The sequence below is a fragment of the Glandiceps talaboti genome, chromosome 10 (genome assembly GCF_964340395.1).
Source record: "Glandiceps talaboti chromosome 10, keGlaTala1.1, whole genome shotgun sequence".
Lineage (NCBI taxonomy): Eukaryota > Metazoa > Hemichordata > Enteropneusta > Spengelidae > Glandiceps > Glandiceps talaboti.
Genome location: NC_135558.1, coordinates 12,839,628 through 12,856,926, shown reverse-complemented (window position 1 = coordinate 12,856,926; position 17,299 = coordinate 12,839,628). Strand labels below are relative to the sequence as shown.

General features: G+C 33.9%; 1 protein-coding gene across 2 annotated transcripts in view; it reads right to left on the bottom strand.

Moving 5' to 3' along the window:
• Nucleotides 1–17,299, bottom strand: part of LOC144440846 (uncharacterized) — a 38,543-nt gene that overhangs the window by 9,838 nt on the left and 11,406 nt on the right. For both annotated transcript variants that reach the window (XM_078130272.1, XM_078130273.1), the window contains exons 2-7: nt 15,100–15,163; nt 11,129–11,230; nt 4,478–4,594; nt 3,287–3,328; nt 2,741–2,868; nt 1,582–1,682 (exon numbers count right to left, since the gene is read on the bottom strand). In XM_078130272.1, the coding sequence (XP_077986398.1) occupies nt 1,582–1,682; nt 2,741–2,868; nt 3,287–3,328; nt 4,478–4,594; nt 11,129–11,230; nt 15,100–15,163 (554 nt within the window). The remainder of the gene's footprint in view (nt 1–1,581; nt 1,683–2,740; nt 2,869–3,286; nt 3,329–4,477; nt 4,595–11,128; nt 11,231–15,099; nt 15,164–17,299) is intronic.

The window sequence follows — 17,299 nt, the reverse complement described above, 5'->3', positions numbered from 1 at the left end:
TCACTATAGAGGGCGCCCTATCACAAAATGCCACTCCAGTGGTACACTTGTTTCAAGATATTTAGTTCTAGTAGTAGGTACTTTAGACATACATATTGCGTTTTTGAAAATGAATTGTGAAAAGTAGGGAGAGATAAGACATAGACAGTTCTATACACCAAAACTTGAAGAGTTTAGTTAGTCTTATTTCAGATAAAATCAACCAATCAATCAATCAATCAATCAATCAATCAACAGGTACCCTGAAAAATTGTTTCATCGACTTTGAATTTTCAGGGAAAAGTTCAAAATATTCATTTCTTTCATCCAAAATAGAAACCAGGATGTATGGAGTTTTTGTTCCATTCATGACAACACAGAGGAAATTAAAATTAGCAAACACAGGAAATATACAACAAATAGGTTTTTGAAAGCACACTTAGAACATACTGCACTCTGTTATACAACGGTTCATGTTATGTTTCTATAGTTGTATATATATATTGCTTTTCCTTTCAAGTTTTGGGACAATTGAAAATACATATTTGCACTTGTTTTCTCATTACATGGTTATAGCTTTTATTACATATAGGTGCTGTAAAGATCATCCAGTACAATTTTCCTTTTCGTTTTTCGCTTCATTTTTGATGTTTTCATTTTGTAAAATTGAAATGCTTTTTTTTAAAGTTCTAGTGGGTTCTACTTGTATCCTGATTTGATACCAAGATACCAAAGTCAAATGAATAGATAATACAATGAAATTCATATGACCAGAGTGAAAGGAAGAGACACAACTTTGATTTTCAAGATAAACTCAAGTGATAAAACCCCTGTATATAAACAATTACACTCTTTGGAAAGTTCAATTCAAACAATCAACACCAAGTGTGGTATCTGATAACAGAAGGTCCTAAAAATAGATGTCTTGTGCTCAATCTCAGTCTAAGGTTCAATCCATTGTATTGCAAGATTATCTATAAAAATAGTGTTTCCAGTAAGGTCAACTTCACTCAGTCTAGATATTGGCTTCCTTTTATTTTACGACCTCCTGTTATCAGATACCACACTTGGTGTTGATTGTTTGAATTGGACTTTCCAAAGAGTGTAATTGTTTATATACAGGGGTCTTATCAATTGAGTTTATCTTGAAAATCACAGTGTATCTATTCCTTTGACACTGGTCATTTAAATTTCATTGTATAACTACCATGCTGGCTTATTTTAATAGCCACCCCCCCCCCAATTTATAAATTGCAAAAATATGCAAAAAGTGTACAAAGATTGTTATTGGACGTACAATAACAAACGTTTTACATATATTTTAAATGTTTTGCAATTTATTGAGTTTCAAACAAGGATTTTGTATAGGTTATTTCACATTTGTTTTTTTTTTCAAGTAGAAAAACAGTAAAATTGTTGTATTACTTAAAATTCCAAAATAAGTACCCAATTCTAATCTGTATGACCACTTTCACAATTTGTAGAAAATTTATAATTGACAAAATATTAAAAATCTATCTCAAATATTGAACATAAAAAATATTCATGGTGTTGAATAATAAATCTATACATGAAAGAAATATTTGATGATGCTATACTGACCTTTTGACCTTTCTCCATGATACAAAACATGTCGTATTTGCAACATGCAATCGTAATCCCTGCCGCGTTGCTGCGACAACAGCCGGCGTTCCTTCACTTACCTAGACAACAGTAACCATAATAGATAAATTAAAATAATGTCTAATTTAATCTAAATTAATCATAGTACATGTACGTACTAACAGTAACAACAGTGATCACATACTTAAAAATCCAAATACAAAATTGGAAATTAAATACTACTCCGCAACCGAGGTCTCAGTTTACCAAGATTGACACAAACTAAACTTGTTCTTGAGTGTGGTAGATTACACAAATGGGTGATACATGCCACAGTTGTGAAAATCTAATTACCCTGTGATCAAGATAGTGTGTGATATAGGAAGGCCCATAAAGTTGAAACTGTGGACTGACAACATCATGGATTTGCCAGAAATGTCACCCTCTTGTGACAATTAAATCAACATCCATCCAATATGTTACAATAATAGTTTTAGTCTGTGTCTAAACCGAGACCTCAATTGCCAGAGTAGTATGGTAGCCACTTGTGCATCATCCTAGTATTAATACAGAGGGAAACCAGAGTACCCAGCGAACTCTAGCACTGTTTAGTAAGGGTCAAACTTCAGCAGCACCCCTCTTACATACACATTTGGTTAATTTTTAATCAAACCAGGCCAGCGATGAGAGGGTTCACTCAGACTGCAGTGGAAAGAATCAATTAAACTAACCACTCAGATGATAACAACCAAAACAGTAAAAGACTAATCAATCAATCAACCTATCAATCAAATTAACCAACTAAGCTGTCAATCAAATTAACCAATTAAGCTATCAATCAAATTAACCAATTAAGCTGTCAATCAATCCAAGTAATCTATTCCTCTAACTGTCAATCAAGTGGTCAACCAATCAATCAATATACCAATTAATGAAACAACAATCAATCAATCTTTCAAAAGGTTTATAGTCTATCAATAAACTTAATCAATCACTCAACAAACCAATCAATTGATCAATCAATCAATCAATCAATCAATTAACTACGCAGCTTTACAGCTCCTCTAACCAATGTTTATAGCTATCATCAACATAGTATAAAAACTTGTAAAGCTGACATTGTCAAAATAAGGAACTTCCGAAGGTTGATATAACTTACAGCGATGGCCTTGGCTCTGAAATCTTTATGTATGGTACAATTCTTGATGACAGCAGATGTGTAGTCTTCTAAGGTTTGGCACAAGTAAATATATTGCAAAGGAACGGCAAACTCAGGATCACAATTCTCTGCGATAATAAAAAAAAATTAAAATGTTACTCCAGCATAACAACAGATTTGACCAGTTATAATAAAATTACTACTTTTTTTATAACATAAATGTTCACAAACTCTGGGTCCATAGTATGAAAATTTCTACTCACTGAGCCAAAATACTTTCTTGGACTGTGTGATAACAACCCACTGTAGTACACCCCTGATAATGCTGACAAAACATGAGTGGAAATTTCCAAGAATATTTGTGACTTTGAGAGTAGTAATTGTCATTTGATACTATTTTTGAAATTTGGATTATTGTTTTGAAAGCAGTCACAAAAATTCTATGTTGGCAAACTGTTTATCTACAATTTATTGCTGTTCATTTTCCATGTGAGTTACATGTAAATATACTAACAATAAATATACTAACAATTTGTTAGAACTCACCTTCCAATTTTGCTTTTTGTTCTTCTGTTGGTTTTAATTTACCTGAAAAAAAAAGGACAGATAACGGTTGATAAAATTCTCTACTATTTACGCTAATAAACAAGAACATGACATTATGCCATATTCTGGTCATTCCAGCCACTTAGCCCAGGAACATTGTGAGAGGGCACCCCAGACTTGCAAAGTGAGGACTAAAATTTGGTCACAGCCACTGAATATTAGGCAGTTTCTGAAGCTGTGAACAAAATGTGTGTAAAAGAACGACATGCGGGAAACATCATTTTACATATTACATCAAAGAGTTTTCTATTTTTTACAGGCTCATGAGTGACTCATCTGTATGAAAAATATTTGGAGATATTTTGGTAACATTCAACAAGGTTTTTATGATTAAATTATACACACAAACTTTAATTAAACCCATAGTTGCTTGCATAAGATTCCAATCTATATGAGAATACCGTGGGATAGTTTTACTTCTAAAAAATTTGTAAACAAAGCCAAATTTTTTTGCTGGGATATTGTTTACAGGGGTCTCAGAGGACACATTGTCACGTCACGTCAGTGCTGTAAGGTCATATCTGCCTATACAATAGCGACATTACTGCACTGATGCGACGACATACACTGATACAGGCAGCTATCGATAGGCAGTACTTCTAGTACCAGAGATTTTATTCTAGGCAGAAGATGGTGATAAACGAAAATCAAGAAACGAATAACATCAAAATAAATCCAAAACAAAAAAGTTCATGTTCCTCAGTATTTAGTGTAAAATGGTTCCAACAGAACTGGTCTTAAAAAACCTAATAATTCACATAACAAAAATATTCAAGGAAAGTAAATAACAGAAAAAAAATACCAAGCTCATTAAATATTCCGTTTCTAATATTCAGCCACTTTCAGCAGGTCTCAATTGTAACAGGTGTAACATAATGAGAAATGATCTTAAAAAACCTAATAATTCACATTACAAAAATATTCAAGGAAAGTAAATAACAGAAAAAAAATACCAAGCTCATTAAATATTCTGTTTCTAATATTCAGCCACTTTCAGCAGGTCTCAATTGTAACAGGTGTAACATAATGAGAAACGATCTATTGACCTGAACACAAAGCATTGCAATATTACTTCACCGTTAACAGGAAGACGAAAAATGGGAATTCTTACCACGAAATGAGAATTCTTACCATTTTTAATATCTGCTTTCGCTTGCAGGAAGAATAATTTCATTGCAGCCTCATCGTTTTTCATTATGTCTTTCTTTTCCACTTGTACATCAAAGCACCATTTCTGTATACTAACATCTACAAGACAAAGAAGCAAAAAATATTCATTAAAGCTACACTTGCTGTAACTGGGATGTTAAAGGCACACTAGCGGTAACTGGAATATTTTTTTTTTTTGATCAGCCAACCAACAATATATTTACTGAAAATTGTTAAAATACCAATAATTAGATATTGTACATGTCAATTAGATGTCTATTTTATCTATAAATAATATAATAATAAGTTGAAATTGTGATTCACTTGGGGTGATGATTTTAGGTGTGGAGCCAAAAATCAATTTGATTAGATATATTGCTCCATACTACATTGCATGTATATTTATTTATTTATTGTATCCCTTTTGTAGGGGGGGGGCACTAAGCAAGTTAGGAGCAGAACTAACAAAATTAAAATGCATACACTACTGAAAAACTACACAAGATATGACTAGTAAATGACATACAGAAACAATCAAGCAAATTTAGCCACAGGTGAGTCAATACTGTGCTGGGTTTATGATATTCAGATTAATCTCAAAATGTAGTTATTTATTCAGAACATGAACTAAACTTTCTGTAAATTTTTCCCTGTCTAAATCTCTCTCCTGTAAACCCTTCAAAAATTGTCCTGAACTCGTCCTGCAAGCAAGAATGTGTGACTGCATAAATGTTTTACTGTCCTAACTATAAAGTGTAAACGTAAAAATTAGTTTACAAGATATAATACCTGAGGTGGGATGCCTAGAATGTAAATGGGAGTTTAATGTGTCAGCAAGTAAAATTATTTTGTTGGGTTAAAACTCAAAAAAGGCGTCAAGTTGGGTATCAAACATTTTCTACTCGATTACGACACTAAGAATTAGTCTAGTTCTTATATAGTATCGTTACCATTTACACCTCAATTCTTTAGTTAGAAACCACTTTGGCATCCCGATTACTGAGAATTAGATCATTTGCCCACTTGTAAGGTGTGTAAGTAGCACTTGCATGTAAAATACATTTTAAGATCGGATTGACCGGCTAGATCAGGTCTGTAACCCCGTGTCTAGCAATGTGGCTGGTATGTCTGTCGTCCAGTACCTCTATTCTTCTAGTTTTCTATAAAACTACAAAAGCTTTTCACCAAGTATTTACTTTTTGAACACCACAAAGTCTATTTTATTGAAGCACGGTTCCCAGTTTTATAACAGACGAAAACATCACTGATCAAATATCATGTTTTGTTCAAAATTTTTACCTGGACACTGTTCACTTCTACTTTAGCATGTTTAATATTCCCCTTGTCGAATTGTTGACTTTGTGTCTCACAGGGTTTTTTTATGTGTGCTGTTCAATGGTTTGTTGGCGTTCCAATAAGACAAGTTTCTCTTCAATTGAAGGGCTAAACACTAAAGCTGACAATAAAATGCCCATTAAGAATGATTGCTCTTGCGTACATGCAAAAGAGTATTTGTACAAAATAAAAGCTGAGCAAATGATGTGAACAAATACAATAAAATAGGAGAATAAAAATGGCCTTCTTTTGACACCCACTTGACATTAAAAAATTGCTCTTTTTTATTGTCGTTACGTTGTTACTGTTTTATTATTTCCTATTTAAAGGTTGACCTTGAAATAAACACACAATTTTTTCATTGCCAGATTTATGTCCTCAATATGGAGAATCCATGTTCGAAGGGTTTTTTTTTCATGACATTTTTTACAGAATGTTCAAATTTATCACTTTTACAGCAACATTTTGAAATAAGTTTATGAACAACATTTAATTCTATGATATTTGTCTAAAATGATGTCAAAATTTGCCAGAAATTTATAAAAATTGACAAATTTGATGTGAAAATTTTTGGAAGGAACATACAATGTATTGGAAAGGAAACTTATGAGAATTTCCATCTATTTATTCATCTCTTCATATTTTCATTTCTGTGATACAACCTTACAGAAATTGTTGTAAGGGGGCTTTCGAACAACTATCTGCCTTCACAACACGTACCTGAAGGAGTGTATATGTACAATAACAATGACAATAGCTTATGTTCAGTCTTGCTATTGTCTTTTCGATGTCTTCATTGATCAGAACGACCTTCAAGCAGCTGGACTATAGATTTACCTGGCACTTTCCTTTGTCTAGCTTGTCACAAAGGGGGTTCAATTTCTAGTCTCTTATTTAGAACACTGTTACCCAAGACCCTGGTCAAATTGTTTGGGTCAATTTTTGTGGTGAAGTACACGAATTTACATAAATTAGTCTTATGTAAATCATTCAGAATTCCATCCAATATTGATTTTCTATACCATCAGTGGAAAACCATGGATTTGTTAGGGAGACATCCACGGTAAAAACCATGGAAGTGGGTTATACTTAAATGGTAAAACACAGACAATGTTTACACATTAATATCAAATCATTACAATTCTTGCTGCAGTATTCAAATCTAACTTGTTGAAAAAGCCCTGTCAGATGCAAAACAACGTCGCACACCACGACCGTTTTACGGCACCGTTCTTAACGAGCCGGTCCCTACCTGTTTTATTTCAAAGTGTAGTGAAGAAATAAAATAACTCTGGTTTGCGAGAATGATGCAAAACTACTAGTGGTTGAAGATTGAAGTACTCAATTACGACTAAAACACTTGAAAAGTAACTTTGAACTACACAAGCAACATCAAAATAATTAAACGATCAGTTGTTATTTGTGTGTCCCCATTGTAAAGTAAGCTGGATAGCTCCCAGTCTTCTTTCCGCTTATGTAACAATGGTAGCAGTTATTTTTGTTTCCCCATTTCCTGATATGTATATGTATATTGCTCAACAATGGGTAGTGAGTTGAATCATTACATAAGTCTCCAACCACAAAGTGGACTAACCACTGGGTCTTTCACACTACATTTAAAAGGGAAAAATGGTCCTAAACATTATAGAATCATGGCTTTGTTATTTTGAAGTTGTTCATTGGTTAGCTGTTACTTTAGTTCACTTTTACAAATTACATGTACTTCTTATCCATACCCTGGTAGATATGATTTTTGTTTGTCGTAATAAAAATGACTGTAAAATCAATCAGAAATCTCATCTACATTTTACATTGGTGAATTCCCCACCAAAATCTAGATATAATTAGTCTAGTGCTGTCCTTTATCGAATCTTTCAGGTCTCTCTAGGGTTACAATATAGACCATGTTGACATCCAGACTACGATATAATGTACACACATGCACACAGATATAATGTACACACATGCACACTGAGTACATTTTTCAAAGATTTTCCTGACTCCATATATCTACAGTGTTTTCAAAGAAACCTGAGATAAAACACCTGCATCACCTATTCTAACAAAGCAACATTGAACATTCTAGTCTATTGAGTACAAATATATAGATATAGTAAAATTCACTCTCCCTGCTGGTCGTTTGTCACAGTAAACATGCAATAGTAAAGAGGAAACTACAAGTATTGTATACATATATTCTGTAAAATAGTCTTACACATTTTGAACTTTTTTGAGAGGTAGCGTGTGTGTGTGGGGGGGGGGGGGGGGGGGGCAGCGGCTTATTTTTTAACTACATTACATGTATGTATTTCAATGTATTATTATATATATTACTATAGAACACTTCAAGTCACAAATCAACCAAGAGGAAAATAGACTGATTAATTTTTTTTCATACATTTTCAATAAATACAATTCTACAGAAAAAAACGTTTGATGAGCTGATCCTGTTCCTGTTTACCCAAAACTATTATATGCCTGTAAACTTGAAGTCACCATCAAAATAATTTTATTTGGCAGAAAGTGAACAAGCTGAAATTTGTCAAAAGTTACAGAAAAGTGAAAAATTCTGCTTAAATAATTTTTGGAGGAAAGAGGGTCTTTGCATACTGAAGGTATTCGTGGTGGGTGGACATAGCTGACTGCATTGACCAGACATATGTACACATATATGTCATGGCCACAGACAATAACGGATTCTTTTCTATGTTGTTTTGCCAGGAGCAAATACTTTCAAAGCTTGACTACACTTATCTCATCTCTATTATAAATGCACTATTGATATAGATGCCAGGCATACATGTACAGTGTTCACACTATCTATCACAGTATCAGTAGGCCCTGAACTTAATGAACTACATCAGGCCATGCAAAATTAATTTTTTGTTTCTCATATGACAAGTCTTTCTTTTCAATGTGGCATGAAATCAACACCATTCAATAGATATTCAGTGCTATGAACTCTCAGTTTGTAAATTTGGTTTAATTAGCATACTTAATATTTTAAGGTCATTATCAAGGTCAGATTTTATTTGTCAGATTCACACATGGACATATTGATACTAGAGTAAGGTACAACCTATATTTAAAGGCCAGGGAGTCTATCCCAGGTTCTGGCAAGTGTTATCTTATCAGTGGAGCCACATTCTCGATCTCGCAAACCAGAGCTGTTATTTCTTCCGTGACACTACTGATGGCACGTTTTGGATGGTGCCGTAAAAGAGGCTGTGGTTTGTGACAGTGTTTAGCCATATTGATTACATATACATGTATACAAACCATGTATGTGCGATCATTCTTTTGTTCTATACCAACATTTTCAAAAGCTCTTGAAGACAACTGTTATTAAGACCGAAATTTTAATCCTAAGCTAAACTGGGTCTCTAATTTAAGATGCTGCACTGGAGAAAAGAAACGATTGGGGTGTTGGTCATGCACTAACATCAAGCAAATCAATATGCAGATTGGCAAATTAATAATGCAAAATTACAAAAATATTATGCAAATTGCCAGAATAGTGACAACAAATTGATCTTGAAAGTTAACAGAAACAGTCACAAATTATTATCCAACATCAATACTGTAAACCAATATATTTTCACTCCTAAAAATTTTGTGAATTTTCAGTCTTCAGCTATGTAGTTCTCAAAGACTAACTTTCACCAATTACCAGACTGGTACATTATGTTTATGTATACGAAGGCATTGCAGTCACTATTTATTTTTGCGTTTTAGTTTTCCAGTGAAATATTAAAGTGACAAGAAATCTTTTAATGAAAATTTCCAGGTTTACAGTGTTGTGTACGGATTTTTAGCTCTGATGGAAAATTCTACTTCTTAGGATTACAGATATTTAATTTTACAACACTTTAAAATAATACAAGTCTTTACGTATAAACTGCTGGGTTGGTAAATGTACTTTATTTTCATTCACAATGATTTAACCTTTCCACAACATACACCAGACATAAATGTAAATATAACAACTCTATTGAAAAAAAAAATCCATTTGAAGTAAAATTTTGACACAAATTTATAGACAAGACAAATTTCTTAGACTCAAATCTAAATCAAAGTCATGATAAAAAAAAAAGTTTGAGATAAACTGAAATTTTCATCAAAAATTTTGGCGGCAAAATGTGTTTGAACAGAAGCAGTTTTAAGTGCATGTACATGCACTACATACCAGTGCAACAAGTGATATGGTATCAACTTGGTAAAGTAGACTATTCTCAGAAGTAATTGACACAGAATTGATACACATTATCAGTTTTACTGCTACTAGTATTAAATACACTTTAGACACATTGTAAATACAGTTCATCTTTGACCTTGACCTATAAACTGGGTCTTGACCTTTGCCCCCAGAGAATGATAACAGTCATTTTCTGAGAGCCACAGGAATTCAATAAAGGTCCTTTTTACACACAGATGTTCATGTCATTCATCAGGAAATGATGGCATGATACAACTGCTGACATCAAACTGCGGACAAACAGGAACCTATTACAATCATGGAAAGTAAACAACTAAATTGGATTAATAACACTTGGAACAGCAGAGATTTGTATTGCACACCATGGTTTGATAAGAACAGTTTTATGGCCTCTTGATGTGTACATGAAATGCCAGGGGAACTGGAAATGTGTTTCTGAATGTGAACTACAATGTAAAGAGGCCATAAGTCTCTGTACTTCCAACATGCTGTGTCATTAATTCAATTCAGTTGTTTACTTTCCCTGTTTGTGACAGGTTCCATTCATCCATGGTCTGATGTCGGCAGTTGTATATTTATCTCCAGATGTTTGTGTTGACAATGAAGCACTGACTGAAAATCTATGGTATAGTAGACATCTTTATTTACAGAGCAGATCCTAAAACTAAATGAACTTTATACTAAATAAAATCTATTTTTTGGATTAAAGTTTCATGGCAGACATTTTAAAATTGATAAATTAAAGCCCACTTATGTGTGAAACTATTCAACAAATTCCTGTACACATTTATTGTAGATATTTAATGAATTATAAAAAGTTGTTGCTGTGGATGCAATGGCTCAGGCAGGATCTCGTAAGATCTGCTGCGAGATGAAAAACAGTTTATTTGTAATACTATATTACCTTCCAACTATTTACAAGTCTCTACTGTCAGGTGACTCCACTACATGGTCACCTGACCAAGCGATTTGGCATCATTATGCTAATGACATCTGGGTGAATCAGACGAAAGCTACACAGTGGCTTCAAATTCCAAAAAAGTAACTTTATCACTGTTATTGTAATAATATAGTTTTCTTACCTTTTGTATTGACATCTACTATATCAATGTCTTTATATTTTCTTGTTGGGTTTTCTAAGCCATCAAATAATGCTATATATTTCAGACTACAACTTTTGATTCCTACAAAAATAAAGAAATTTATGTACATTAATAAATAAATAAATAAAATAGCAGGAATACATCTATGAGAGGACACAATCCAAAATTGAAATGTTTTTGCTGCTTTGTATTTGCTTGTATTGTGTTGTGTTGTGTTGTGTTGTGTTGTGTTGTGTTGTGTTGAATTGTGTTTGTGTTGTGTTGTGTCATGTTGAATTGTGTTTGTGTTGTGTTGTGTTGTGTTGTGTTGTGTTGTGTTGTGTTGTGTTGTGCTGTGTTGTGTTGTGTTGCGTAGCGTTGCATTGTGTTGTGTTGTGTTACGTTGTGTTGTGTTGCATTGTCTTTGTGTTGTTGTATTGTGCTGTATTGTGTTGTATCGCGTTGTGTTGCATTGCATTGTGTGTGTTGTATTTTTTGTGTTGTGTGGGCGGGGTCTGAGGTTGTGTGGTGTGGTAATGTGCTGTGTTGTGTTGTGTTTGATTTCCTTTTTGTTTTAAGAATTACTTATGCTATGCTATGCTATGCCACTTACAGTTACATATACAAATTGACATATTATGAAAGTTTTTATTGAAACACTGATATCAATGACAATTTCTGGGCATACCCTAAAATCATGTCATTGAATCATGTATTTTGTTTGTCTAAATGTATTGCTGGCACTACGGATCTCTAAGTGACTACTACTGACCTTCCAGTACACAGAATAACACACATTATACCATGCACAAGCCAAGTTGAACAAAAAATATGGAATGTATACTCTGGTTGTTCTACGTCACGACAACACATGTCTACATCACTGGTTCTGCTGTGTTCGAAATATGAGTCAAAACATTCAAAATTACCATACTTTCCCCAATTTCCCTTTGATATTAGTGGTGCTGATATAATTATGTTATTCTCCAATATTTTTTTCATTCAGCTGAAAAATACTCGATACATTGTCACTACTCCTCTAGTGAGTTGTATTTTCCTTGGCTGAACAAAGAAAAATATTGTGGAATAACACACACAATTCTTTATTGAAAAAAAAAATAACGCTGCAAAATGTTCTGTTCTGAACTGTGTGCCCTTTAAAGCATGATGACAACAATCTTAAAATAAAATGAGAATGCCTTCCAATCATGTAAGGTCACTAAAAACATCTTAGGCCTGTCACGTAAGGTCAGGCCATAAATTTAATTTCTTAAGATTACAACCCTACTAAATGAAAATATCTGAAAACATCTTAGGACTGTCTATGATTGTCAAGTAAGGTAAGGCCATAAAATTAATTTCTCAAGATTACAACCCCACTAAATACAAATATCCGAAAACATCTTAGAACTGTCTATGATTGTCAAGTAAGGTCAGGCCATAAAATTAATTTCTTAAGTTTACTACCCAACTAAATGCAAATATCTCAAAACATCTTACGATTGTCTATGATTGTCAAGTAAGGTCAGACTATAAAATTAATTTCTCAAGATTACAACCCCACTAAATACAAATATCCGAAAACATCTTAGGACTGTCTATGATTGTCAAGAAAGGTCAGGCCATAAAATTAATTTCTTAAGATTACAACCCCACTAAATGAAAATATCTGAAAACATCTTAGGACTGTCTACGATTGTCAAGTAAGGTCAGGCCATAAAATTTATTTCTTAAGATTACAATTTACCCAACTAAATGAAAATATCTGAAAACATTTCAAGACTGAGTGTCCACCATTGTCATGTAACTTGTAAAGTCAAGCCACAAAATTAATTTCTTAAGATTACTAACTGAATGGATATACGCAAGTGTGGCATGAGACAGCACAACATATACTGTTACTGCAGTGGACCCCCACAAAGTCACACCTTGGTCCAACACCACTATGGTAGATAGCAATTTGAGAGACTGGCAAGGTTTGCAACTGAGGTCCTATTTTTTTCAGCTTTTTTAGTCAATGTACAAAAGTACATTCAAAATACAACAATAATACCTACTTTACATTCAAAGTACACAGACATCAAGATAGTTTAATCATAGACCCTCCACTAGACGTGCAGGGTCTATAGTTTGATACAGATAGTTATAAGTATATGCACACAAAGCACTCTAATAAACTGACACTGTTCAAACAGTACAATTACCATTCAAACTTCTTGAAAAAGCCCATTCAGGTGTGAAGCTAGTCAAGGAATCAAGCAGTGTTCATTTACGACCACCCCTTTATGACTGATATTACAACTTAAACGAAGATTGTGACATTTCCCACAGGTTGCCTGTGCCCCTAGTCTACATACATGATACAGGTTTATTTTACCCCAAATAAATATAACAGTGGGTAAAAGGGGAGTCAGGAAATAGCTCACAGCAAGGTACTCAATATGACTCAAAATATATAATGTATTATGTACAAATAATTTAGAATTACAAATATACAGCTGATCAATTATACTGTGTCAGTAGATGTTGCTTGGAGATTTGTTTGAAACAATATAAAGAATTAATACACTTTATGTTGACAGGGATGTCATTCCAACATTTTGCGTCTTAAAAACCAAATGAAAATTGACCTGGGTTTGATTTGGCATGACATGGATATAGATTTTGGTATAAGCAGAATTGAGTATCACAGTCGTGACTAGTAACTCTATCCATGGCATTAAATCTCAAAATCTCTCTTTACTAAATGCACTCTTCTTTTTTTCTCTTTTTCTGTATTTTAATCCATGTTTTATTATAAGTGAATAGTTTTTCTCTGTAGTATTGATTAATTCAGTTTATATTTGTTCTTTGTTTCATTTTATTGTACCTTTAATAACCCCCCCCCCCCCCACTCCCCAACCCCCACCCCAATATATTATGTATACCAAATAAATAAATAAACTAAAGTAGTCTAGATATTATCAGTGGCATCTCGGTCCCAAGAGATGATTTGATAACATGGATAGCGTCTGAACTATAAGTACCCCAAAGTTGTCATTACCTATACCAAGGGAGATCTCTCCCAGTTACTAAACTCCAATGGTTGGAATAATGTAAAATTTACAAATGGCACAATAGCAACCATCATAACCATACAGTTACAGAGTCAGACTGTGCCTCCTTTGAGACACCGGTACTGCGATCAATGACTCCACATTTACCCGCTGTTCCTCTCTGTTTTTCAACACTATTGACACGATACAAACACTGTTCCTCTGTCTAGTCTAGTCAAGAGATTGTGGAAACAAATATCAACAATATCTGAAATCTTTATTTGAATCACAGTAACTGAACATCTCTTTATAGATCAAAGTGTGTCAGTTTGACACGAACAAAGTTAACTAGCAAATGAACTCCACTTATTAATTAATTATTGACCTGTCCTGCCTATTGGTTCTGATATTAGAGGTCATGACCTCTGACTTGATATCTAGCAAGTTTTAAAATGGTCAACCCACACCACCATCCATCATGGGACTAAAAGAGGAATAATTACAACTGCTGACATCAGACCGTTGACAAACGGAATATGTTACAAACAGGGAAAGTAAACAAATGAATTAATTAATAACACTTGGCTCAGCATGTTGGAACAGCAGAGATTTGTATTACACACCATGGTTTGATAAGAACAGTTTCATGGCCTCTTTACATGAAATACCAGGAGAACTGGAAATTTGTTTGTGAACATAAACTATGATGTAAAGTGGCCATACAGCTGTTCTTATCAAATGATGGATTGTAATACAAATCTCTGTACTTTCAACATGCTGTGCCAAGTGTTATTAATCCAATTCAGTTGTTTACATTCCATTTGTCCAAGGTCTGATGTCGGCAGTTGTACAAGTTTAGATCGCTCGCCAGAAACCATACCACAGTTCCCTAGAAGTCCAAATAAATTCAAAACAAAAAATTATCAAAACTCTTACCAAGTTGTGCCGCTGCTTTTTTGAGTAAAGCTTCAGCCGAGGTCGATTCCCCTGGCACTGAGACCTAGAAATACAACAACAAAAAATAAATATCACGGTTAGTCATTATGACAATGCATTTATTTATTACAGCTAGAAACACATATTTTTATCACCAGCACTTATACAGAATATATGTACATATATACATGTGCATATATACTCAGACCACAAATTCCGAGATGTATATTTATATTCCAGCTATTTTTAAGACGTTTTGTGTTGCTGAAAATGTGGATTATACGGCATACCAGTGTCGTTAATTATCATGATATTGATTGATAGAATCATTACCGGTAAATCACCAGATGTAATATCTACTTTATTTGATATTGATTTGCAAGAGTGGGATCACATAACTTAGTGAAAACAAACCTGACAGGAAAACACAATATACAGAAGTGCATACAACAGATGGTTATGTTTTGATTCTGTAAACACCTGTTTTGCGCATATCTCTCTGAGTCTAAGCAGCTGTGTATAACTGCAGATTTATATACTCCTCACTGCAGATATGTATATTGGGGTAGAAATCCACAGCATGTATACGAGCAAGTAGGTGAAAAATGTCCACTTAGTTTTGTAGACCAGGATAGGTGCTGTGAAGGTTCCTGAGCAAAATTTGAGGATGACACTAATACCTCTAGTGTGCAAGTCCCTCAACATTGCCTATGGCATACATTGTATCATGCAACCTGTGATTGCCTTCAAAGTTAACAGAATTGTCCAAGGATCTGGCAGCTATCATGTCCTTTAAACTTATAAAGACTTTAATAGGAGATGCAAAATTTGAAGAAAAAAAATATGATGCATACACTCCGATCCACAAAGATTTTGATTTTGCTAACACCTGTTTGGTACATATCCCAGTCACCATGTTCAGCACTTGATTTATGCTCTAAATAACTGTGATGATTAATTAGCCTGTGAGATATTGTGTACTGCATTGCCAAATTGTGAATGTAGGTGACCTTTAGGTATTATGACACTCTGTTTTCATATGGCCTTCAGTGATTGGCTTAGATCGTGTCACATGGTATAAACTAGTGACCCAATTGTGACCTCAATTTGCATACACGGGCAATATTCATTTTTTATTTTCCGTAGGGCACTATTACAGTAGCACAGAGTCCTACCAGTGATTTGCTTTGACTATATAGAAAGAAATATGTGTCTGAGACTATAATGTGTTACAAAACACTTATTCGGGCACTAGTATTAGTAGTAGGCTTCATAATACCGACTCATGATGTTATGTAGCAACTGCAGTGTTTTTGCTAAGGTTTGGGAACCCCGGTAACAGAAAGGGGAAAGAGGTAAAACTGGTAGTGCTTCCCATGCAATGCATCATAGTTTAGGTGGGGAACCCCGGTAAAATGATGTGGGAACCCCGGTAGATTTTACCTACTTACCACCCTTAAATAAAACACTGAACTGCATGTACTTCCCTTTGCTTTCAGCCTCAAGAAGTATAGTAAGTTGTTGCATAATATCCCTTGGGTTTAACTGACATATACATATACATGTGGATGTACTAGTGCCCTCATAGCCTCAAGTGTATATAAGTGTATAGTATTCCCCACCATTTTTCTTTGTGCAGCCAAAGGATTACGCAAGTAACGTACCTGCACTACATACATGTATACATTGTAGGGCTTTGTTACTTAAAATAACAAAACTTGTATGTATGTCATATACATGTACAATGTACCAAGTCTGTGTTTGTAACTAAGAATATGTACAAGTGTACAATAATAAACTTTTAACACACTTGAGCTTTGCAATTTATGAGTTACAAACAAGGACTTGGTATATGTTGTTTCACATTGTTCTTTCAAGTAGGAAAATTCAGTAAAGTTGTTTTATACCTTAAAAGATCTCAAATAAATACCCATTTGTCATCTATAAAGTTCTTTTCTAGTAACGTTCCAAAAACCCTATCAATACTTTCTTGTCAAAAGAGAGTATACATGTACTAGAGATCTCCTCAAACTATCTTGAAATAATCCTGAACTACATGTAGTGTGTCATTACTTTCTTGAGAATAAAACATACTGGAGACCTCCTCAACTACCTTGAAACAATCTTGAACTAGCTATAATGTATGTGTAGATGTACATGAAAGATCTTTCAGTACTAGCCATCACAAGTTTCAACACAA